Genomic DNA, 25,735 nt, shown 5'->3' with positions numbered 1-25,735 from the left:
CACGGGGACACCTGGACAGGTCTCCAGTCCATCACGGGGACACCTGGACAGGTCTCCAGTCCATCACAGATAAATAATTCTAAATATATAAATATAAAAATAAACAGACTTCAGCCTACCATACATATTACATTAACCTTTAACTCAAAATAAAATACAGACTTTGCAGTTTTTTTAAACCATATTGCACCAACAGTTGCTCTATTTTCAAAACTTAACCTAATCTGAAATAGACAGACTTCACAGTCTTAAACATATTAATTCATATTTGGTAAATCTGTAACACATTTTCAAAACCTGTGCAAGTTTGCACCAAACTCTTCTGAACCATAAATTATATCATTTAGAACTGTCTCCAGGTGATGTCTCATCTCTTCCACCTGTTAAAAAGACAACTTGCATTAAGTTTGAACAACTTGTCTATAAGTTTTAGTTTAATATGAGAAAAAACAGTTACGGTTCCTTTGATCTGCTGCTGCATCAGAGCTTCTCCCATTCGTTGTTTCATGGTGAAGTTGTGGAGCTGCTCATCACAGTTTTATTTATTTATTTTGTTGTTATTTTACAATACCAAACTGTGACCCTCGTGCAGAGGTTGGTATCATTCTGTGATCAAATGGAATTTAAAATAAACGTGTTGCACCCCTGACCTAAGAAAATAAGAATAACATCATGTATCAGACGGCATTAAAATGCCCTAAACTACCATCTTTATTACAAATAAGTCATTTTTACAGACCAATACTGTGCATCAAGGCAAAATTATATTAAAGTGCCATCCAACTCTAGTTTGTATGTTTTGTGTCCTTCATCCACAATCAAGCAAGTCTTCCATGTTTAAACCCAAGTTGACTCTACCATGAATGAGGCTCCTACTTTTGTATCGTTACCTCTCGAGACTTGTACGTGTCCTGGATTTAATGGAAGGAGAAAAATACCCAAGTTGTAAGTCCCTGTATCAGTAGTAGGGGTTGAACGAGTATATCATTTTTAAACTCGACATTAACAAAATAAAACCTGAGTAGAACTCGAGTATTTGATGATGTCATAGATCTCAAGATACAAAAATAAATAAGACAGCAAAAAAAGGTAAATATTTACAAACAAAAAGACCAACAAAACATTGGGAGTGTATATTATGCTCCTACCATTTATCATACTGCAAATAAGTCACAGGAAAAACTAAACCATTAGTTATTATTATTAAACTGAAAACGTGAAGAAACATGCAGCACGTCAACAACGAAACTTAAACCAAAACTGGTTCTGGTTCGGTGGATTGGACCCGGTGTTGCACCATACTCTGTGACCTGCAACAGTGCAACACCGCCCCCTACGGTCATACGGTGGTCACATAATATGACGTCACTACGGATACCCGACTTTACATTTTTAACCTCGATAGACGTCCTAGCAATCGATGTGTAGATTACTCGAGTACTCTGTTGATGCCCTAATCAGTAGTCTCCATGTAACCCCACCACTTCATGGGGAATCCAGTTTTAATCCCCAGAATTGTCCTGAATGGTTTCCCTCTTGTTGGCCACATCTCTCATTAGTCAGATTAGAACCACCGCCTAGTGATTTCTTCAAGGCTCGTTTTAAATCATTCTTTTTGATGCAGATTTAATTCAACTGTACATCTGATTGCTCAGTGCTCTGTTCAGAGAGATACACATGTGGTTTCTGCTATGGGTTTCTCTGTTAATTGCAGCATTTCACAGTAGTGCTGGCTTTGAAAGTCCCACCCCCCACCCCCCCATTCCTTACTCTGTTATGACGTTTGTTCAATAGTCAGGAAAGTTGCAAACTTCTGCAGAGGTAGCTTAAAATTGATCTAGGAAAGAGCAGTAACAAACATGCCATGGTTGTATACCTACCTACCTGGATTACTGAGCATGCATCAGGATATGTTGTATACCTTCCCTCGTTTAAACACAGGGATGCTGTTTTTTCTTTTTTCAGGAATGCAATTTTCATTAACCTGCACTCCAACTAATGAGGCTCGTATTTCCAGCTCGGTCTGTGTTTTTAATTCAGACCATGAGACAGTTATTTGCAATCGAAGCTCAACTCACTTCTGAGCTTTCCAACTCAACACAATAGTGAGTTTGACAGCTAAAGCAAATTAGCCCTGGCAGTGCACGTTTGATACCTTATTGGCAGGTTGCGCTCTGTAATTGCTTGCTTAGGTTTGCCACAAGGACACTGCTCTGTTCGAGTGTGTGTCCTGCACACACTCAGTCCTGAGCTCTCGCTAATCCATCACTTAAATGTCAAACTTCTCCCCACTCGGGGTCAGTCAAGTTGATTAGAGGTCCGGAGGTTTGTCTCTTACTGAACCTACTTTTTGAGGACTTTCCAACTCAAGGTTGATACTGGTGTTTTTCCAGCTTCACAACAACGAGGTCAAAGTTTAAATCAATGCATTTGATATATTATTGTTACCTTTCCTGGAGAAGAAGAAAAAATGACGTGAAATAATTTATATATTTATAAGGTAATTTATGTTCATTAGCTCGTTAGTAGCCAAAGGCATGTTGACCTAAATAAAGCAGACTGACTTGATAGCTGGAGCTGAGCAATGGCTGCCCACGAGGAGGAAAGGTTAGACCAAAGTAGGCCACATTGTCATATTAGAGTGAAGAACCAGGCCAGATAACGGGAAGGAAAGTCAGACAATAAGGAAGGAGATGGGGATGGGACCGCGCTGGGCCTTTTGGCCTTTCACTTGGAGAAGAAACAAGAGGACGAGCTGACCTAGATGATGAAGAAAGAAGCAAAAGACGAGAGGTGATCGTGGAAGGAAACCAGCCGACGGAGTGAATGGACATGTTTTCATTTTCAGGAGATTACAAGACTTTCACTGCGAGTGCAAAAGGATCATTTTAATCATTTGTTGAGGCCATTCTGTTTTATCAAACCGATTTAAATTATTGAAGTGAATAATTAAAGGAAAGTAAATAAAAACGTATTGGGTTATATTAAAAACGTTACTAGAACCTCCTTCTTCCACCTGCGTAATATCACTAACATTAGAAACATCTGATCTAAAGATGATGCAGAAAAACTGGTCCATGCATTTGTCACGTCTAGACTGGACTATTGCAATGGTTTATTATCTGGGTGTCCAAATACTTCTTTAAAACGTCTTCAGTTGATCCAAAATGCTGCTGCCAGAGTCTTAACTGGAGTTACTGGGAGAGATCATCTCTCTCCAGTTTTAGTTTCTCTCCATTGGCTCCCTGTCAAATCCAGAATATGATTCAAAATCTTACTTCTAACCTACAAAGCTCTCAACAACCTAGCTCCATCTTATATTACAGATCTTATTGTTCCATATTTTCCTGACAGAGCACTTCACTCTCAGACTGCAGGTTTACTCGTGGTTCCTAGAGTTTCCAAAAACAGAATGGGAGGAAGATCTTCCAGTTCTCAGGCTCCTCTCTTGTGGAACCAACTTCCAGTTTCTGTCCATGAGGCTGACACATTGTCCAGTTTTAAGACTTTCCTTTTTGATAAATCCTATAGTTAGGGTCGGCTTGTTATGCTGCTATAGACTTAGACTACTAGAGGACAAACTGACCTCAATTCCTTAAATGAATTGTTAAAACTGAATAGTTTTCATTTGATACTATTTTCTATCTTAACATGTGATTCTTGACCTGCCATTGTGTATCTGTTCTTACCAAACCCAGCCGGTCGAAGCAGATGGTCCTCTTGTCCTGATCCTGGTTCTGCTAAAGGTTTCTTCTTCATGAGGGAGTTTTTCTTTCCACTGTCGCCTTCATGCTTGTTCAAGATGACAGTTCAGTGATGGAGTTAAACTCAAAGCTGCTCCTCAGATCAATAATGTTCAATTATTGATTTATATTTGAATGTTTCTGTTCAGTCCCTGAGACGACTTGGTTGGTGCCATATTAATAAACTGAATTGAATGATGTCATGTCAATATTTACTGCACTGTTGCTGTTTGCTTCATAAAAACTAATCTGTGGGAGTTTTAGTGAGAATAAAAATACAAAGAAACCAAACTGTTGGCACATTTTAACATGGCCCGAGAAATAAATGTATTCAAGTTAGTCATTAAAAAGTTCATTTAATAGAATGTTGTACGATTCTAACACTTTTAAACTTGAGTCGCCTTTATTTATGTAGCACATTTAAAAGCAGCGGCTGTAAAAGCTGTAGATGTGATTAAAATTAGACGTTAAAGGAACAACAAAAGTCAAGGCGATATGTTTGTATCGGTGTTGATTCGGTGGCTGCACGTTGTTTGTTTGTTGCCGTTTCACAGAGCACTTCCTTCTTGACCAACAAATAACCAGAAGTAGTTGCAGGTCGCTCGTTTGAGCAGTTCCCGTGTGTTCATGTGGGACCGGAACATCGTTTTTTCAAGAACCAAGAGGTAAATGGTTTTAAAATAAAAATGGAGCGCACTTGTCTTCTGGAGCCGCCTGCTCACAAGTGCTGTAAAAGGTATTTTAGATCAAATTCAAAGGTGAATAAAGACCTCGGCTCCACACTTTACTTCAATTTCCCCCACCTTCCTGGAGCATTGTAGCTCCGCGGCTGAAGTGAATAACCGAGGCCTCTTTTGTGCACACGTTCATCTCTGACCCGCTCCATCTCTTCTTTTTCTCTTCCATCTATTCCCGTTATTCATTTCCTTTCTCGCTGTCACCCTGCTGTTTCCTCTCTTCCTCCGCCTCCTGGTAGAAGTGAAATTAGCCCACTTTACACCTTTTCACTCCAATCTTATTTCCTTTTTCGTTTTTAGCTCTCTAGCTGTAGATTTGTGAAGGAATCAGGTGCTCAGATGTACAGTGAAGAGGTGGGGGATGATTTCTCCTGAGCCTCCCTCGTCCTGAATGTAGCTCTTCACGCTCTCATACGCTGTGGCAGGGCCTTGTCTTTAAGAAGCCCTCTGATCGTTTTAAATGTGGCCGTCAGGTACTGTTCCTTCTTCCCCTCATCCTGTACCTTAAAGACAGTTTAAAAACAGTTTTAAGGTAATGCTTATTTTCTGCCTGCTTTGAAACTTCATCTGCAGTCCTAAAATTAAAAATGAGCATCTTTGTTTTGTTTGTTTAATAACATAAATCCCAGAACAGCATCATAGTCTGCAGTTAACTCTTAAATGTATAAAGTCACCCTGGTAAATACTGAATAAATGTTCAACTGTGTCCGTACACGTGCTGGAAATCATTGGACGTGCTTGAGTTTTCAAAGCTGGTGAAGCGTTAAAATATTTATTAACATTTTAAAACGGCTTGAAACATTTTTATTAAACATTTTTACTTAGCAGTTTGCCTTTTTATATAAATAAATATGTAGTTTTGCCACAGCGAGCTTTGTTCTTTGTCTGAATCAGTTCCTGTATTTGATTCTGCGTGTTCAGTTTGTCGCAAAGTTTTGAACAAGATTCATCAGTCTGATAAAAATACTTCCTCTAGGTTTGATGAACCTATACTTTAGACTTGAATCAAAGGAATTACAGCTACATCTTTAAAATAAATCAAGTCAAGCCACCCCTGAACCAGAGACGATGTCTTACCTGAGTACTGGAATTCAGAAAACCCAGTGGACCAGCACCAGCAGAGGACATGGCACCAAACCATCACTCACTGTGGAAACTTCTCTCTGGACTTGAGCAACATGGATCCTGGTCCTCTCCTCTCATCCTGCAGACTCTCAGACCTTGATTTACAAATGACATGAAACATTTACTTTCACCTGAAAAGAGGACGTTGGACGACTGAGCAACAGTCCAGTTCTTTGTGTCCTCAGCAGGTAAGACGCTTCTAATGTTGTCTCTGGTTCTAGAGTGGCTTAACTTGAAGAATGCAACATTTTTAGCTCATGTCCAGGAGTTAATCAGCTGATTAGGGTGTGACACCAGGAGTTTACAATGTTGAGTCTCTTCACAATATTCTAATTTTCTGACACACTGAAATTTGTGTTTTTATTATTTTTAAACCAAAATCATCTAAATTACAAGAAATAAAGGCTTGAAATATTTCACTCTCTAATGATATGTTTCTTATATTTATATATAATGTATGAGTTTTACTTTCTGAAATGACAAAAAAAGGCAAAAAAATAAAGAATTATTTCCACAATATTCAAATGTTTGAGATACACCTGTATAAAAATGCCAGTCAGTTGTAATCTATTTTTATCAGAACTGAAACATTTTAAACTTTGCTGTGTTTACATTTAATATCACTATAATTTTATTGGTTTTCAAAATGTGGTCGTTGGTACTCGGGCCAAAAGATTTTGTCATTGCAGAAAATGCAACATTAGTATTGCAAACGCAAACCAGATGCCAGCGCCGTGTTTGACAGTCCAAATGCCCACAGCTCATTTTGGAGGATGCAGCTAAAATGCTAAAGCTTAAAGCTAACGCAGTATTCAAGAGTATCACATTGACTGTAGACATGGAGATGAAGAAGGAAAATGGAGGTTTAATAATTATACATTTTTATAATATCTAATGACTAGGCCTGTCACAATAACACATTTTGCTAGGCGATTAATTGTCTCAGAAATTATTACGATAAACAATAATATTATTTGACTATACTTAAAAATTGTTGTCAAATTTCAGAAGAAAGTTTGGTTAATTTGTGTGTAGTACCTTTTAATGACCACTGGATGGCAGTATAAGACTGAACTGAAACTGAAGGATGGATAGTGAGGGAGCGAACAGCGTGGCTCTTTAATAAAAAATGAGAGGGATGCCCCTTGACGTGACATGGGCTGTCTCTCGTTCCTGTTTTTCTGTTCTCAAAATGGCGGACGCTCGGTGTGGTGTGAGCTCTTTAGCATTTGTCACACAAAGCTTTTAATAAAAAATCAGTAATCAAGTTCTCAGCTTCTTTTTGCAGAGAAAAGCAACTTTTTAAACGAAGGCGCTGGTTTCGACCGTGAATTTTGGAGCTTTGACAAGACGGAGGTTTTTTTGTCCCGAAGTCGGCCTGTTAGCTTAGATCGTAGCTTAGCTTAGCTGCTTTTAACAATCCAAAAACATGATTTTGGACGGTTAAAACAGATTTTAAAGAGAAAAGGAGGGGTCAGTGAAGAGCACCGGAGTTGAGCCTTATCATCAATTATCATGCGATTAATTGATTTATTGTTTATCTCAACAGGCCTACCAACGACTAATCTTAACAATAGAAAATGTAATGGTTGTTGATACATTGTTATCAAAATACTCGTTTAGTTTGACCTTATGGTGAATACATCTGTGCATTTCAACCAGAAATAGTTTGAGTTGTAAATTTGTTCCACTGTAATTAGTTGGTCAAGCTTTGAAAACAAACTGGGAACCAAAGTGACCGATAACATCACAAAATGTTATTGTAGCTTCATGTGATAACAGCGAAACAATAATTTTGAGTATTTATGAATTGCTTGACTTTATTTTTTAATTTTTTTGTTTTGTAAGCATCAGAAGGACAAGCACAGATTGATATCAGTGTAGACTGGAAATGTGTAATGGATTTATTACCAAAGACAGAACGGGCTAAAGTTCTGCCTTTTCTTCCTTTCTTCTTGCGCAGCAAGTGGTCTTCTATCAGTGAACAGTGGGCTTAACCAATTAATTAATCAAAAGAGAATTGATTGAAAACACTTTGATAATCAACCGACTGTCTTAACATGCTTTGCAGATTAAAACTCGCCTGTGTTCAGTTAGTTTTCAATCAGAATCAGGCTGCCAGAGAGTTGTTTTGAACTTTTAAATTGTTTGTGGAACAGACAAGTCCACATATATAACTTGTTTTCCCAGTGACAAAAATGGCGGAACATTTGACAGTAGTGGAGGAGCTGAATAATGTAGCAGCTTGTTAATGTTAACCAGAGCATCCGGTAAATTGGAAGACAAGAGGCTTGGAGGCAATCAGAGTGAAGTCCTCACAGCAGCAGCTGTCTGACAAGACAAAACATATTAAATATAGACTCTTTCATAAAGGTTATTCTGTGGATTGTCCCAGTTGTTTGAAAGCATAAACAAAAGGTTTTTGATATATGTATGCATCAGTTTTGTGCTTCTATTTTATTTTTTATTTGAGCTCCTTTTCAAGAAATATTTGTATTTTTTTACATTTACAAATTTTAGAACTAAATCTTTACTAAAAACATTTACCCTATCAAACTATTTTAATATACCGTAGTTATAACAGATGCTAAATGTACTGGTACCAAATCCAAAGACTACGGGTGGTTTACGTAGTCGTAACCACTACAGGGGAATAAAGTTGATGAGTCATACAGTGAAGATCTGGGAGATAGATGTGGAAGCAAGACTTAGATGAGACTTATCTGTGAGCAGCAGTATGGTTTCATGCCAAGAAAGAGCACCACAGATCCATCTTTGTTTTGAGGATGCTGATGGAGAAGAACAGAGAGGGTCAGAAAGAACTCCATTGTGTCTTTGTGGATTTAGAAAAACATCTGACAGGGTGCCGAGGGAGGAGGTGTGGTATGGCATGAGGAAATCTGGAGTGGCAGAGCAGTATGTTAGAATGGTACATGACATGTATGAGGAGAGCAGGACATGTATGAGGAGAGCAGGACATGTATGAGGAGAGCAGGACATGAATGAGGAGAGCATGACATGAATGAGGACAGCAGGACATGAATGAGGACAGCAGGACAGTGTTGAGATGTGCTGTAGGAGTGACAGATAGCTTCAAGGTGGAGGTGGGAGTGCATCAAGGATCGGCTCTGAGCCCTTTTTTGTTTGCTCTGGTGATGGACCGACTAACGGATGAGGTCAGGCAGGAATCTCCGTAAACTATGTTTGCAGATGACATTGTGATCTGTGGTGAGAGCAGGGAACAGGTGGAAGAGAACTTGGAGAGGTGGAGGTATGCACTTGAAAGAAGAGGAATGAAAGTCAGCCGTAGTAAGACAGAGTCCATGTGTGTGAATGAGAGGGAGGAGGTGGAATAATGAGACTACAAGAAGCAGGGGTCACAAAGGTGCAGGACTTCAAATACTTGTGGTCCACTGTCCAGAAACATGGGGAATGTGGTAAAGAAGTGAAGAAGAGAGTCCAGGCAGGATGGGGTGGATGAAGAAAAGTCAGGAGTGATTTGTGACAAAAGGGTGTCAATAAATGTCAAAAGAAAAGTTTACAAGACAGTGGTGAGACCAGCTATGCTGTATGGTCTGGAGACAGACATGGACAAAAAGACAGGAGACAGAACTGGAAGCGGCAGAAATGAAGATGTTGAGGTTCTCCTTAGGAGAGATAAGGTTGGAGAAGATTTGGAACAAGATCATCAGAGGTACAGCACAGGTTGAACAACTGGGAGATAAAGTTGGAGAGGACACACTGAGATGGTTTGGACATGTCCAGAGGAGGGACAGTGGTTTGGACATGTCCAGAGGAGGGACAGTGGGTATATTGGTAGAAGGACGTTAGAAATGCAGCTGCCAGGAAAAAGACAGAGGAGATTCAGTTAGAGAGGACATGGAGGTAGTTGGAGTGAGGACAGAGGATGCAGAGGACGGAGTGAGATGGAGGAGGATGACTCACTGTGGAGACCCCTGAAGAGGGAAAAGCCAAAAGAAGAAAAATAAGATTTACAAATTTCTTGTATATTAAAAAATATATATTTTTTAAAAAGCTACTGATCCAGTCAAAAGTTTCAGGCTTCACTCTGTCTAGCTCACAGAATACCAGAGGGTCTATGTTCTAAAAGAAATCTGAAAACAGTTTTGCATGTCATCATAATATATATATATATATATATATATATATACATAGGTAAAAAAAAAAAAATAAAAACGTAGCTTAAAAAATGTATTAAACTTGCATATAAAATAACACAAGTAAAGATTACCACAACATGAGAGCGTTTGATGTTAACAATAGAAAAGCTCCAGTTTGTAGAGAACTGACAACGTGCTTCTTTTATATGGGTTCAAATGGTAAATTACAACCTGGACCTTCATGTGCTCCCTGTGATACGGTTACTTTTTGTTTCAGTGTGCTCTACAGTAGTGTTGTTATCATTGTACCATGTTTTAGTCCACAGCCCAGATTGTTTGATGGGCACAAAGCAGCTCAGAACCATCTGTTTTCTTTACATGGACCTTAGATCTTCTGAAGTGAGGTTTTGCCAAAAAGTATAAAGAATTAATGTATTGGTTATAGGTCAGCTTTGAATGACCTCAGTTTAGATTAATGTTTAATTGTGAACAGGTTGATGAGCTAACGGCTTGTCTGACCAGTACCAAAATCCAAGTGGATTATTGTCATTTTAAAACTTTATAGCAGATTAAGATGTGCAAGCTAAAAAAAAAAAAACTGTTATTACTGTTGCCAGTTTTACTTTGAACAATTATTGAAACAGAAACACTGAGATTCATTTTGGAAATACACCAAAGGTATAGCTAGTAGCAGCTGACACTACTTACACGTTCAAATAGCTACAGAACTGTATGTAAAACAAAAAAAAGTAATGTATAAGTCATTGTGATATAAAAGATTTGTTAAATTAAAAATGAAAAGGTGTTTAATTGTACTGCTATGATTTTTTTCTTCTTTGTTTATTGTAGTTCATTCAGGTGGTAACAGTCCGCTTTGGTGTTGACCGTTGGTTTTCAGTCTGGTCATTTATACCTTTGTAAACCTCAAGCCTTTCAGTTTCCTCTAGCTTTTTAAGTAGGACCTCAAAGACTTGAAACAAAAAACAAAAAAACAGCTTCTTCTTTTTTTTGTGCAATTAGTCGTTCAAAAATACAAAAAAAAATAAAAGTAAAAGTTAGGTAGGTATCCTTGAATAAAGACAACAGGTCTATTTTGAACAAAATTAAATTACATGTGCACAAAATGTGCCAATGCCCCCGGGGTCTGAGGACATGGGTCTCAGGATGTGAAGTTCTTCCACTCCAAAAGTCAGTTTCTCTCTGAGCTGAGACAGGTGGAGGCTGTTTGTCTGACAGTTGTACTCAATGTACTACAGTGGGTGGTCCCCAAGCTTTTATTCATTATGGACATCATGGACCAGTTTTATACAAGACAACTGTCCCACAGACTTGTGGGGGAAATATTATTTATTTTTATTATACTTTAAGGTTTGTTTAGAAGAGAGGTGAACAGAAGTGTTCATTTCTCTGACTAAATTACCCTGCAGTACCAATTAATAAAAAAATACATCATTTTATATTTATATACGTATGTATGACTGTATGCATTCTGAATTATGTGCATGCTTGCCTGCTTGTTTGTTTGTTTGTTTATTTGTTTACTGGTGATTAAGGACAACAGCTTTTATAGAATAAGTCATTAACATGGGGGTTAGGGTTGGTGAAAGTGGATACAATGTGGGTGGAGGTAGGCAACACAATTATGTGCACAACCTAGAATATGTACAAGGGTGCACATCACTTTTTTTCCTGTGGGCTCCTCAGATGAGCACCAGGAGATGGTGTTTGGTGCTCACCCCATATGCAGCTTTGTCTGAATAAGTGCCACATTCCTCACTGTCCTCCTCAGTGTCACTCCCACTATCTGCTTCAGCTTCCTGCGTGGGAGATGATGCAGATGCTGCAGATGTACTTTTTTGTCCTTGGTATTTTTTATAGTTTTCATTATTTTGTAAACCCCCTTTTTTGTGAAATGTAGTTATGACGCCCTTCACAAGTTAGTATTTGTATCCTGTTACATTGCTCTGTTTTGTGTTGTTAATAAAGTTCTAGAAAAAAAAACTGATGGGCTGCATATATCTACAGGTAAGGGGTGTTTACCTTCGGGACAAATTGAGTTCGTCGAGTGGTCAGTTGCTGACACGCCTACTGGATTGATTGACAGGTTGCGTCGCTGATCCGACTCATGCAAAAATAAATAAATGCTGCCGCCGCCCGCTAGCTTTGGGTGGAGGCGGGGCAGCCCAGGTGCAGCGGTATCGGTGTTGTGAGTTTTAATGTTAATTTATTTATTTAGTCAAAAACAGGGAGTGCCGGCCCTGCAGGCCACATATCAGACCAGCCCACGGGGAAATACTGTGGTAATAAATTGATGGTCAAGTACACAAAGGCGTGTGGTAACGCAGGTGATGCTACACATTCCTGATTTTTGTTGCGCATGCGTACCTGCGTACCAGTTATGTGCACCCCTGAATGCGTATTTGCGGGCCATGTTCACAACAATAAAGTATGCACTTTTTTTAATTGATCATTCAAAACACGGTTGCACAGCTCACTGGTTGCTTGGTCACAAAAACTCTAAATTCAGTGAAACTCCAACAGAAACTGTGTTTATTTTCTTACAATTCTGAGTCATCAACTGGTCTCCACCAGTTGCAGCCCAGTAAAAAATAAAAAATGTCTAAACGTAGGTGGTTCAGGGAGCTAGCTAACACAGGTACAATATTAAATGTTAATACTTTCCACAGTACTACACTTTAAACAAAAACAGTGTCAAAGCTAAACAGCTTACCCTAGTATCTAGTGATGTCATTTTAAAACAAATTCTTACTCATGAAATATTTTTTTTTCCTCATGCTCACCCTAATAACTCTGTACCTTTTGGTTTTTGTGTTTTTTGTTTGGTGGAAAAATCAACTCTTGGGGAAACTGTGGGCATTTTTTAAAATTACAGCAGTAAATTAGTGAGCAGAAAAGTCTAATTAAAGCCATTTATCAAAAGTCAGAATAATTGATCGTTGCAGCCCTTCAGATGAAATTTTCCCCTCAGATCTATTTGGTTTAAAAACACAGGATCTCATGAAAATTAGAGACCCCGAAAGCTGGTCATTAAACTTTGAGACTTTTTCTCTCTTTGTAGCCGACGCTCTCTTCGTCTTCTACCTCCCCATCATCATATTAAGACTCCTGCCAAGAGCTGGTAGTTATAGATGGATATGTGCTCTGCTGCTGAATATACCTCCCTGCATGCACGCTGCTCCCCCCACTGCCAACGCTCCCTGCCAGTCTGGCCTGGCTCCAGCCCACATCTGCAATGCTAATCTATAATTCTGTTTAATTAATGACCATTACAGCAGCAGCAGTTGCATGTCCCCACCCCCCAACCCCCTTCCCCAGCCCTGTCTAACACCACGCAGCGAGTTACAGCACACCCTGCTCTCCACTGATGGGAAGCTGAGGTACACAATCACAGCGTAGCCATGAGCATTTTCTGGAAAATGAACTTAAAAGACGTTCTCAGCCTGCACACTTAGTTGCTGCTTTTGCTGACAGGCTCTCCTGCAGGTGTTATTTTTTGTTAAGCGCTCTTCTTTTTGTACTTTTTTGTGTTTGAGCCGCGCTCAGATCCTCCGAGTTGTCACTCTCTGTCAGAGCAGCTGCTCCCAGCGGCTACACATGAAACGCACATCAGCCGGCTTGCCGTTTCTGTTAAAACTCTAAAAGCCTGGTAGATTTACTGAGTGAGTGATGCCAAATGACCTCAGATATCCCCTTTATTTTATCTCCGTTTCTGTCTTTCTTGTATCTGTTTGTAACCTTTTCTTTCCCTGTTGTTGTCCCTGTTTCTATGCAGGGGTCACAATCAGAGGATGGAGTTCCTGGGAGACTCTATCATGCAGCTTGTTGCCACCGAATATCTATTCATCCACTTCCCTGACCACCATGAAGGACACTTAACAGTAAGATCAGTCCACAAAATAATTGTCATCACCCAAATCCCTCACACGGTTATTTTTTCAACCCTGCACATGCATTTTTCCTCATTTACTTCAGCTTTTTACGTGTTTACCAGAAGTTGCAGGTGTGTTTTTATGCCCTTTTTAATTCTTTCTTCTACATTTTCCTTCCTGTCAGTCTGTGAGTCATCAAGTCTGTGGTCCGCCTCAGTTTCTCACTTGTTTACACACACACACAAAACAAAAAAATCTGTTCTCCTTCCCTCCCCGCTGCACCTGTGTGCTTATCATACTCCGTGTGATGGGAATTGTCATGAGACCAAATTGTTCAGTGGTTTTCAATAACAAACACATCTTTCTGTGCACATTTCTTTTTGTAGAACCTGTCAACTGTCTGAAAAAATAAAGTTGTGTTCAAGAGAAATATTTATCCTTAAAGGGATATTTTGACCAGTTTGAAATGATATTCTGTCCGATAGTTATCAGTAGTTGGTACCGTATCTGTTGTGACATCAGTCGTAGACCTCTTTCACAACTGACATCTGTTTTAATCTATTGGATTGCTTCTGATAACACTAAATACAGATGTGTATGGCTTTGTTGTGCATTTACTCTTCACTCAGACCACCGTTGTAGGTGGACCATCTTCAGTCCAGACCCCCTCCAAAAGTGGTCTGAACCCCTTTTATTCACAAACATTTGATAATCTGAATGCAACTCATCATGAGACCAGCTTTAGGACATGCAGTACTACTAAACTGACACGACCCCACACAAGCAACAGACCTATGATGTATATATCCCAAGGTATAAAAAGTCTGCTTAAGTTTCTAACCAATTAAAGATGATTAAACAGCCAATCATACACATCCACACACACACACAATCACATACATACATACATACATACATACATACATACATACATACATACATACATACATACATACATACATACATACATACATACATACATACATACATACATATTTCCTTTCATTCATCCATCAATCCATCTGTTATCTTCCACTCATTCCGAAGTCGGGTTGCAGCTTGAGGAAAGACGCTCAGACATCTCTTTCCACAGCCACCTCTTTGAGCTCTTCTGGAAGGTTTCCAAGGCGTTCACAAGCCAACCGAAAGACATATCCTTTCCAGCATGTCCTGGGTCTTCCCCGTTGTCTCCTCCCAGTCGGACATGCCCGAAAAACCTCCCTAGGGAAGCGTCCAGGGAGCATCCTTACCAGATGCCCAAACCACCTCAACTGGCTCCTCTCGATGTGTAGGAGTAGCTGCTCTAGTCCAAGTTTCTCCCAGATAACTGAACTTTTCACCTTACCTCAAAGGGAGAGTCCAGCTACCCTTTGGAGCAAACTCATTTCAACTGCCTTTATCCACAGTCTTGTTCTTTTGATCACTACCCAAAGTTTTTGGCTATAGGTGAGGCTAGGAACGTAGACTGACCAGAAGACAGAGAACTTCACCTTATTGCTCAGCTCCCTCTTTACTACAGCAAACCAGCACAGAGTCCACAATACTACAGACACTGCATCAATCCATCTGTCAATCTCACATTCTTCCCTCACTCATGAATAAAACCCCAAGATACTTGAACTCCTCCACTTGAGGCAGAACCTCACCCTTGATCCAATCCACCCTTTTCCAACTGAGGACCATGGCCTCCAATTTGGAGGTGCTGATTCTCAACCCAGCCACTTCACACTAAAAAACACTGCAGAGCTGAAGATCATGGCATGATGATGCCAACATGACCACATCATCCATAAATAGCAGGGATGGAATCCTGAGGCCACCGAACCAGACTCCTTCCACCCACTGGCTGCAGCAAAAAATTATGTCCATGAAAGTTATTAACATAATCTGAGACTATGGGCAGCCCTGGCTGAGTCCAACTCCAACCTTGTAGGAGTCCAACTTAGTGTTGGCAATGTGACCCAAACTCTAGCACCGTTCACATAGGGATCGAACAGCTCATATCAATGGGCACCCATACTTGCAGAGCACTCTCACAGTTTACCCTTAGAAACATGGTCAAACGCCTTCACCAAGTCCACACAACACATGTAGACTGGATGGGCAAACTCCCATTACCCCTCAAGGACCTAGTGAGGGTAAAGAGCTGGTCCAGTGTTCCACGTCCAGGATAGAACCCGCATTGTTCCTCCAGGTTCTGAGGGTTGACCATCAATCAGACTCGCTTCTCCAGTACCCCTGAATAGACCTTACCAGGGAGGCTAAGGAGAGTGATGCCACTATAATTGGAGCACACTCTCTGGTCCCCCTTTTTGAAGAGGGGAACCACTGGTCAGCCAGTCCAGTGCCTCTGCCCCCGATGTCCATGCGATGTTGCAAGGTGTGTCAACCAAGACAGCTCCACAACATCGAGTCTTAAGGAAATCAGGGCGGATCTCATCCACCCCTGGAGCCCTGGAGCCGCAGAGCTTTTTAACTGTGACCTCAACCACGGTTATGGACAGATCAACCACAAAGTCCCCCTGACTCAAATTCCTCCATGGAAGACATGTTGGTGGGATTAAGAAGGCCTGAGAAGTATTCTTTCCACCTCCTGACCACATTACTGGTTGAAGTCAACATCACCCCATCTTTAGTGGACACAGTGTTAGTAAAACGCTGCTTTCCTCTCCTCAGCTGCATGACGGTTTGAAATCTTCTCCCCGGAGCCAATCAAAAGTCTCTATTCAAGGCCTCACCAAACTCCTCTCACATGTGAGCTTTTTTTTTTTTTAATAGCCAAGGCTGTGGCTTGCTTGGCCTTCTGGTACTTACTCTGGAGTCCCATCAGCCAGTAAGGTAAGCTAAGACTCCTTCTTCAACTTGACAGCCCATGATCCAATGGACTACTGCTTGATGTTTGCAAATGGCATTGTGATCAGTGGTAAAAACAGGGAACAGGTAGAAGATAACTTAAAGAGGTGGAGGTTTGCACTTGACAGATGATGAATGAAAGTCAGTCATAGTAAAACAGAGTACGTGTGTGTGAATGAGAGGGAGGCAGGTGGAATAATGAGACTACAAGAAGCAGGGGTCACAAAGGTGCAGGACTTCAAGTACTTGGGATTCCACTGTCTAGGAAAATGGGAAGTGTGGTAAAGAGGTAAAAAAGAGAGTCCATGCAGGGTAGATTTGATGAAGAAAAGTTTTTGGGTGTGATTTGCGACAGAAAGGTGGCAGTAAAGGTCAAAGGAAAAGTTTACAAGACAGTGGTGAGACCAGCTATGTTTTATGGTTTAGAGACAGGGCACTGACAAAAAGATAGAGAAACAACTGAAATGGTCAGCAATGAAGATGTTGGGGTTCTCCTCAGGAGTGACAAGGATGGATAAAATTGGGAATGAGATCATCAGAGGTACAGCACAGGATGAACAACTGGGAGATAAAGTTAGAGAGGACACACTGAGATGGTTTGGACATGTCCAGAAGAGGGACAGTGTGTATATCAGTAGAAGAATATTAGAGATGCAGCTGCCAGGAAAAAAGACAAAGAGGAGATAAATGGATGCAATTAGAGAGGACATGGAGGTAGTTGGAGTGAGGACAGAGTGAGATGGAGGAGGATGACTCACAGAGGGATTAGCCGAAAGAATAAATATGACATGTTTGAGCAAGAGTTATTTTGTCTTAAAAAGAAAACAGTAGCAAAGAGGCACCAATCTGAATCCAATAGAACCTCCTTTTCAACATTACTTCATTCTCTATGAGTTATGTCACAGCTGATAAATTACCATCTAGCGATAACCTTTTGCTTTAACATCTCTTCAAAGTGGCAAAACCATCCCTTCAAGATTCACGTTGCCTTTTTTGGTTTTGTTTTGCCATCTTAGCACCAGTTAAAAATGAACAGACTGAAACAGTCTAAAACAGAACAATAACGTTTTAGATATGTATTTGGAGATAATTTCTAGTAGTTGGAAGCTTTACCCTCACTTGTAAAGCTTCTGTAGAGACGAGAAGCTCTAGCAATGTTCAGGAGTCAACATGGGCCACATCTGAAATGGATTTCAGATCCAAATAAAAAGTGCCCATTCAACTGGTGTTTGTGTGAGTTCAGTCATGACTGTGTGCGTGCTGTAAAAGAGGGCATATCACAGCAAGAAGTATTCTGACGGTCTTGTTGCATTCCATTTGCTTCTTTCTTGCATCTTGTAGCTATATTTACCATTTCTGTATTTTCCTTTTAGAGACTTAAATGTACCCTAACAAGTCGAACATGTTGTCATCCGCCCAGCTCCGAGTCACAATGTAATATTTAACAGACTGATGTGAAACCTCCCTAAAACATTTTCTTTGCGCAACTCTTTCTGGCTTTGATGAATTATTCCTCATTCCACTCCATTTTCCTGTTTTTTTTTTTTTCAACTTCTGTTTATTTCTGTTTTGCTTCATGTTCACCTTGCAGCTCAAGACGGAGCATAAAAACATTTCTCTTTGTGTTTGCAGCTTCTACGCAGCTCGTTGGTGAACAATCGAACCCAAGCCAAAGTGGCAGAGGAGTTGGGGATGCAGGAATTTGCCATAACCAATGACAAAACCAAAAGGCCTGTTGCGCTGCGGACCAAGACTCTGGCTGACTTGTTGGAGTGTACGTTTACATACCTTTCACTTGCTGCTATGGATGTACAATGAATAGCAATGCAATCCTTAAAGACCGTTTGTAGACCTTTTTTATTTTATTTTTATTTCTCTCTTTCAAAAATGCACGGTCTAAGCTAACAGCATGTTATTGGAGTCTTTGTTCTCTTTGTGTTCAATGTCAAATGCAGTCACTTCTCTCCTGAAAAGACTGAAAAATGCTCCTTATGTGTTTAGCATGACTGAAGTATTCATTGATGTTTTTACTTTTCACCAGCCACAGCTGCCACATCTCCTTCAGTTAATTACCTAATAATAATGTTGTGCTTTTCCTGCAGTCTAACACATATTTTCACATTTATAGAACCTTCAAAGAAGTAAAATGAGAGTATTTGGCTGCTAAAGAAGGGAACAAAGTAAACTTATGTTTGAGTTAAGTCGTTGTCATTTCTGAATTTCGTAAATTAGAATAAACAGAATGTTACACTCAGTTTTCCAAAAGTGAAGCAAAATATATATGAAAAGGACACTGCTTTAGTTTGGTGAGGGAACAACATTGTATTAAGTGGGAAATAAATTGGTAATTTTTTTAGATGTCTAAGCTTAAATTGGGCAAAAGTTTTTTTTGTTTTTTTCTAGAATTCCTGGTTTTCTTGACATCAAGGCTTGGTTGTAAGCATTGATAAAATGTAAAATGTTCTAATATTTCACCAGGATTGACAATAATAAGTAATTTTTTAAGACAACTATTTGATTCAGGTTAAATCCACTAAATACACAAAAAAATACGTTCCCTGAAACTCTACAGTTTTTGACCGAGAAAATTGGAAAATTTACAGATCACACTAAAACTAATGTTTCTTTTTAACCATATTGGGTTGATTCCCATTATTTTGTGGAACTCTTCATTTACTGTGGTGTAAAACTATTATTTTTCTGGAAAATTTCTAAACCCTTCAAGGAGGACAGCTGTCGTTTTCAATTCAGATATCCGACGAGTAGCCCAGGATTTTACAAGAAGAAAGACTTGATATACCGTAGGGGTCCAAGATGGGGAGGAGGTAGGGCAGCCGACCTGAGACCAGAAAATTGTGGTTCGACTCCCCGCCCTTCCCACATGTCGTGGTGTCCCGGAGCAAGACATCCAATCCCTAATTGCTCCCCGGGCGCTTACGTAGCTGCCCGCTGCTCCACCTGGGTCTATCCCAGGTGGAATGGGTTAAATGTAGAGAACTAACACACTTTATACTTCTTGGCTTTACTCCTTGACTTTACCTCTGTTTTGTTTTATTTTGTTTGTTTGACTTTAAGTGTTTGCCGTGACTTACATGTATTTGTGGTCACTTACATGGTCTGTAAAATTGAACTCCAGGCCGTGCACATTATTTTATCACCAGCATCATACCTGCCTCAACACAACTTGTACATAACTGAGCAGCAGCAGCCTTCACACTTGTGATTTAATCTACTGGAGCACATGATTGGAATAAGAAAATGCATTTAGACCAGTTTTTTTATATATTCATTATTTGGCATGTTTTTTTTATATATATATATATATATATATATATGTGTGTTTACCTTGACATGCTTTCTGTCAAAGAAGAGCTTTCATGCAGGCGTCAAAGCACAACTCTTCTGCTCTTGTAACATGTTGGCGCTGCTTGGGACAAAATCGAGAGGGTTCGAACACTTCCAGGCACTTGTGATGATAATTTTAGGAGAAAATTACATACATGTTGTTCATAATTCAACCAATAGGCTGCGAGCCTGTGCATCTCTGTTTGTGAACGTCACAAGACAGCCAGGAGGATATCAGTGATTGCTGTTCACCAACTAGTCGCCAGCAGGCATTGCCCTGTTGGCAAGTCCCTCAACAAGTAGTTGTTTATTGTTTAGTGATGTGAAGAAAAATGGTGGGTCTAATCTTACTCAACAAATAATGGCATACAAGTGTTTTACTGTCACAGTAGCAAATAACATGTTTTTTTAACCGTTGCTTTAGTTCTTAAAAGGTTTTTAGCCAAGAACATGCTTACATTAGTGAGTTTGCTAGCATTTGCTAATTACCAAACTCTTGGGTAATTATCAAATGCCAGTAAATGTTAAATAAAGTTTTCTATTTTCTTGGTTATCAACATTTAATAGTGACAACCGCTGATTTAATGTGTCGTTTGATATTATAACATAGTTTGCTATCATGGTCTTTATTTAGCTGAACAAAACAGTTGTCGTTGTCTGTAACAAGCGTGTTGTAGCATGTTCTAACTCAACATTACAATAATAGTGGAACCAACAAACTAACTCTAATAACTTTGACTAAAACATGCCACATATGTTTATGCGAGACGACTAAGCACATTTGTATTATTTTCTTCTTGCAGTGGTGTCCCATTGCCTTGGATAATATTTATCCTTTATCCCTTTTAACTTCAAATTAAGGGTCAGGGATACATTTGAACTTTAGAGGTTGGGGGAACACTGGGAAATGAGATTAAGTTTTATCTCGCTATGAATATATAGATGAACAAGTGTAAAATATCACTGTCTTCATAAAAATTAATCCATCATATTAAAATCTGGAGGGTAAATATGATTAGCTCATGGTACCTCATATCAAATGCAGCATGTGTAAATGGTCCTTTAGACTCTTACTAAATCAAGATGATGAAATCCCTTTCTTTTGCCAGTTCCAGCATGTTTAACTTCAGTGTGCTGAAACAAGCTGAACTAGACTTCCATGCAGTGACTACTAATACCTCCCAGGTGATAACTTTGCGGGGCATAACATTAAGGAACATTACAGTGTGTCCTGCAGGCCATGTTGGACCACAGGTTCTGATAATCACAAGTTTCTGGGATCATTAGGCTACTATATTATATTTGACGGAGCTGCTGAAGTCAGCCCACACAGCAGGACATGGAGCGCGCTGCCAGCTGCCTCACAGACAGGTGAAATCGATCAATCTCTCCCTCTTTCTGTCCTCCAGTTATTGCTGTCAGTTTCGGGGCCTACAGTCAGTGAAACAAAGGAAAATTACAGGAAAAAATTAGAAGCCATGAACCTATTCTACAATATATTTCATGAAAATATCACACTTAGTGGAAATAGATACTTTACTACCTAATTTTTTTTTATATATATATTGTGCTTTATCAGCAAAAAACATATTTGTTCAACATTATTTCTCAACAGCTCACTATTGATGACCAATAGTGAGTTTTTCCTTTAAAATCTAGTAGAACTTGTGGAGTATATTCTACCTGCCCCCGTTAAATTAATTAAACATTTAGCTCTTGCCATGTATTTTTGATATTAAGCCTGAATTGAAAAGCCCATGTCCTTGGCCTGATTAAACATATCTAAAGCCTATGATCTGATTCAGCCTCGGAAATTATGGTTAGTTCAATCTCGTACTATATTCAGCTTTGAGTATGTGTTGAGGGTGACGCTTATCTACTACCACATCAAACTGGAGCACAGTATCTCTAAATCTCACTAAGTTAAAGCCAGTTTTGTGTCGGCTAAGGTCATTTAGCTGTGGTGCCATTTTGAATAGGGGTGCCTCCAAATGTTACCGTGTTTTTCGGACTATAAGGCGCACTTAAAATCCTTGAATTTTCTCAAATATTAACAGTGAGCCTTATAATCAGGTGCACCTTATGTTTTAATTGTGGTTGTGCTCACTGACCTCGAACTGATTTTATGTTTGTTATTGTGAATGAGTTGAATAAAGTTTGACTTATCTGACTGTTTTGTTTCGCTTAATGAACCTGCCTTATAATCCGGTGCGCCTTATAGTCCGAAAAGTACAGTAATCAATTGTATGTTTATCTGAAATCTCTGTTGAAATTGATCCAGGTGTTTTGTTTATACACCAACTTATACACACGGAGAGTTGGACAAAAGAATTTGACAGCAGGCGACAAACGTAATTTATTGGAGAAATAAACACCTTAGAGACAATCAAGAGAGAGAACGGGGACTGCAGAGTAGGAAATAAGCTGCCCCAGAAAGATAGAATAGGAAGGACAAAATGAGGAAATGCAAATAAAAAAGAGAAACGAGACCAGTGTCCTTCAGGTTAGCTTTCAATCAACAAACCTTGATGCATAAATCCCAAAACAACGCGGCGCTTCATATCATTTGCCTTTCAAATCATTCCTGAGAGTCTGGGTCAGAGCAGAGTTGATGACACAGGAAGAAGACAAGGGGGCAGCGCTGGAAACGAGTGCAGCTTCTCTGTATATGAACCGCCATGCCCTGCGGCTACAGCAGGCCCTCACTGGCCTCCTGAAATATTACCTATCATTTCCCTTCGTGTCCCGTCGTCTTAGCCACCGAGATGAGTAAATGCAGCGGCGACTAATGGAGGAAACAAAGAGCCCGCAGAGAGATGAAGATGACACTCAGCAACCTGTGCTTACATTTCAAATCTTTTTCAGCTCACTTAGACTGCGGCTACCCTAAATGCAGCTTGACGTACATTTTTATTTTCTATGGGGCATAAAAGTAGCTGCGAACTTTGTGTGGCCCTCGCTGGATTTATTTCCTGTTAGAATGAAAAAAAAGAGGCGGGTTTTTGTTACAACGCCTTGCTGTGAAAAGCCGCTGCTTTCGGGTTTTTAAAGTTTTATTTATCTCAGAAGTAGAGAGAGATTTTAAGAACAAGCGCCTAATCATCCTTTGAGCCGCTTATAAAATAAATAAGTGCTCTCTTTGTCGTTGCAGCTTTCATCGCCGCTCTCTACATTGACAAAGACCTGGAGTACGTTCACACCTTCATGAACGTCTGCTTTTTTCCTCGGCTGAAGGTGAGCTCCTATTGATGGCTATTCACTGCCTGCGCTTGATCAATGAGCTGCCGAGCAGGGCACCTAAGGAGAGAAAAGGACCAAGGAGATGATGAGGAGGGAGCTAATGGTCGGACCCTGATCGATACAGTGCCTGAAGTGGTGCTTGGCTCCTGAATGCTTCTCATAATGGTGACTCGGCCTGCTATTTTAGTCATCTTTAATAGCAGCGGTGCAGGGACGCATGCATTGGGCTGCTAATGCTGCTCATCAGTGTTTGGGTATTGATTGAAAAAGTGCTGCCGATGACTTCCACTTCACATGTGTTGCAGGAGTATGGTCAATTGTATTTCAGAACTCCTGTGGCCAGATGTGCGCTTGGAACCACAAGCATTTTATCCACAAGTGCCTTAGTCCAAATTTAAAGAGAAAACACCCAAGATGGCTGTTTCCCTGCTTATGCACTTGCTTGCAAACTATCACCCACATGCACGTGGCCACGTACCCGCACAGAGAGGACCTGTCCTTGTGAAGCTGCTGCAGTGGTCTGATATGCCATGCTAATTGCTGTCTTGGTGTGCCTCTCCAGGGAGAATCCTCAGCTCTGGAGGAGCTGAGCTTTGCGTCATGGTCGCTGCAAGAGAGCACCTCATTTCCACTTCCAAGAGAAAAGTTGTGAAACAGCCAGCACGTCTCCTTACGTAGCCTTCTGGAAAGACAGCGTTGCACACTGTGCTGCTTCATCCAATTTAGATGGAAATAGAGAGCGAAAAACCAGGGACATGAACGCTCCCATTTCCTTATGTTTGCGCTTTTTGCTCTGTGTGATGACGCATATCAACGGGTTAGCATCTGTGTGCAATTGGAGAGGCTTGTTTTACTGTAGCGGTGGGCTGTATGCTCTTCTCGAAACATCAAAATTCCTCTGCTTTAGGTTGAAGGAGTGTGGATGCCCACTCCCCCCTGGAGACAGAGAAAGTGGGATGGAGGCAACAAAAAGGAAAGTAGAGATAAAGAGTTTGGAGGCAGTAAAGCGAGAGCAGGGGAGCACGAGCAGCAGAAGCACTCTTTGTAGAAAATTAATAGGAGCAGACAGTTCTGGATTCAAAGTCTGCCGTTTTATGACAAGGCTGCTTCCCTGTTAATGGAAGGGCTTTTAGAAGTCCCCCTTGGATAAAAGAAATGTATCAGGGCTACACACCTGGGAGACTCCCAGACGCTCTTTATTTCTGGCCCGGAATTGGCTTTTGTCTTAAGTAGCCTGTGATTTGTACTCACCGTGAAGACACAGATGGAGAGCAAGTCTGAGAGTGACCAAATAAGTGATTCTGAAAGGAGAACATAAAAAGCATGGGGATGGCAAGAATGAAATAAAAGCAAAAGTGGCTGAAGGAGAGGGGTTATAACAGCAGCTGATTTTTATTTCACGTCTGATTTCTTCAAAGAAATGTGTTTTTTATCAGAGGGGAATTTAAAAGAGATGTTCTTTGAATTGCAGGAGTTCATTTTGAACCAGGACTGGAATGACCCCAAATCTCAGCTGCAGCAGTGCTGTCTGACCCTGAGAACTGAGGGCAAGGAGCCCGATATCCCGCTGTACAAGTAAGAGCTCTGAGAGACGGAGGGCCGCGTAGATTCTACTCGTTTAAGGCGACCAGTGGTTTTAAGTTTCAAGTCAGCGGCTGCTAAACTCTGGACAAAACAAAACCTGCAAACAGTCGTCCTAAAGTCTAAATTGGAAGTGGTAACAGTTACATTAAAATATGGAACTCATGAGTTCATTTTAAATTAGAAAAAAGTTACCCGTAAAACTTGGGCACATTTTTTTCTTTTAATTTTATGCAAGATCCTCGCCAGGTCAGTGCAATCAAATGGATCTATAGGGTCATAGACAGATGGTGCAAGTTGATTTGAGGTAAAGCTCAGGAGTTGGTAAATGCTAATTAAAGTTTTAATCCCAGTTAATCCACGCCTTTTTCATGCTTTATGTTTTTAAACCATTTTAAACTGTTTTATAGGTAAGTGCTGATCAAGATTTTAGAACAACATATTAATGTATTTAAAAATAATTTTAGTCATATAAAGTCATTTAAATTACGAGAAAATTAGCTTAAAGAACAATTTATTACTGTGTACAGTTTGTGGTATTCTTTTAATATCTCATACAGTTTTTATAAACTAATTAAAGTTAGTTTCAACATCTTAGATGTTTAGTTAATTTTCTTCAACCCGATCTTTCTCTCTAACGAAGGTTACATCCATACATACATATGCATAAAGCCTCATGCTTGTTACAGCACATTCTGTTGTTTAAATAAAAATACAAAATCTGAATTTTGTTTTAGTGTAATCTAATCGTATGAACTTTCACACCTGTATGCATTTCCTTTTTTTTTACTCTTTGTCACAGGATGCTAAATGCTTTAAATAGCTGTGTAAAGGTCAATGTTGTTGTGATGAATAACACCTCTACTGAGACCTATTTCACAAGAAGTCAAGGAGCAAGTGTCATTTGATAAAATGCAAGCTGCCATGATGCAGTGTTTGTTGCCATGGAAACTTTCAAACAACCTTTACTTAGAATAAAAAAAGGAGGTCAGTCAGGAACACAAAAGCAACTGGAAATGGAGCTTTTGTGTTCACAATGATATCCCACACCCCAGCTTTAGTCTTTCTCATTTTGTGTTCATATATATATATATATATAT

General features: G+C 39.9%; 1 protein-coding gene across 1 annotated transcript in view; it reads left to right on the top strand.

The window, feature by feature from the left end:
• Positions 1-25,735, top strand: part of drosha (drosha ribonuclease III) — a 166,350-nt gene that overhangs the window by 120,279 nt on the left and 20,336 nt on the right. Inside the window, exons 26-29 of the mRNA XM_037693767.1 lie at positions 13,520-13,625; positions 18,102-18,243; positions 22,966-23,048; positions 24,526-24,629. Coding sequence (XP_037549695.1) covers positions 13,520-13,625; positions 18,102-18,243; positions 22,966-23,048; positions 24,526-24,629 — 435 coding nt within the window. The remainder of the gene's footprint in view (positions 1-13,519; positions 13,626-18,101; positions 18,244-22,965; positions 23,049-24,525; positions 24,630-25,735) is intronic.

Source organism: Nematolebias whitei, chromosome 20, assembly GCF_014905685.2.
Source record: "Nematolebias whitei isolate Nwh7 chromosome 20, NemWhi1, whole genome shotgun sequence".
In the NCBI taxonomy this organism is placed as follows: Eukaryota; Metazoa; Chordata; class Actinopteri; order Cyprinodontiformes; family Rivulidae; genus Nematolebias; species Nematolebias whitei.
This window is presented reverse-complemented; position numbering and strand designations above follow the sequence as displayed.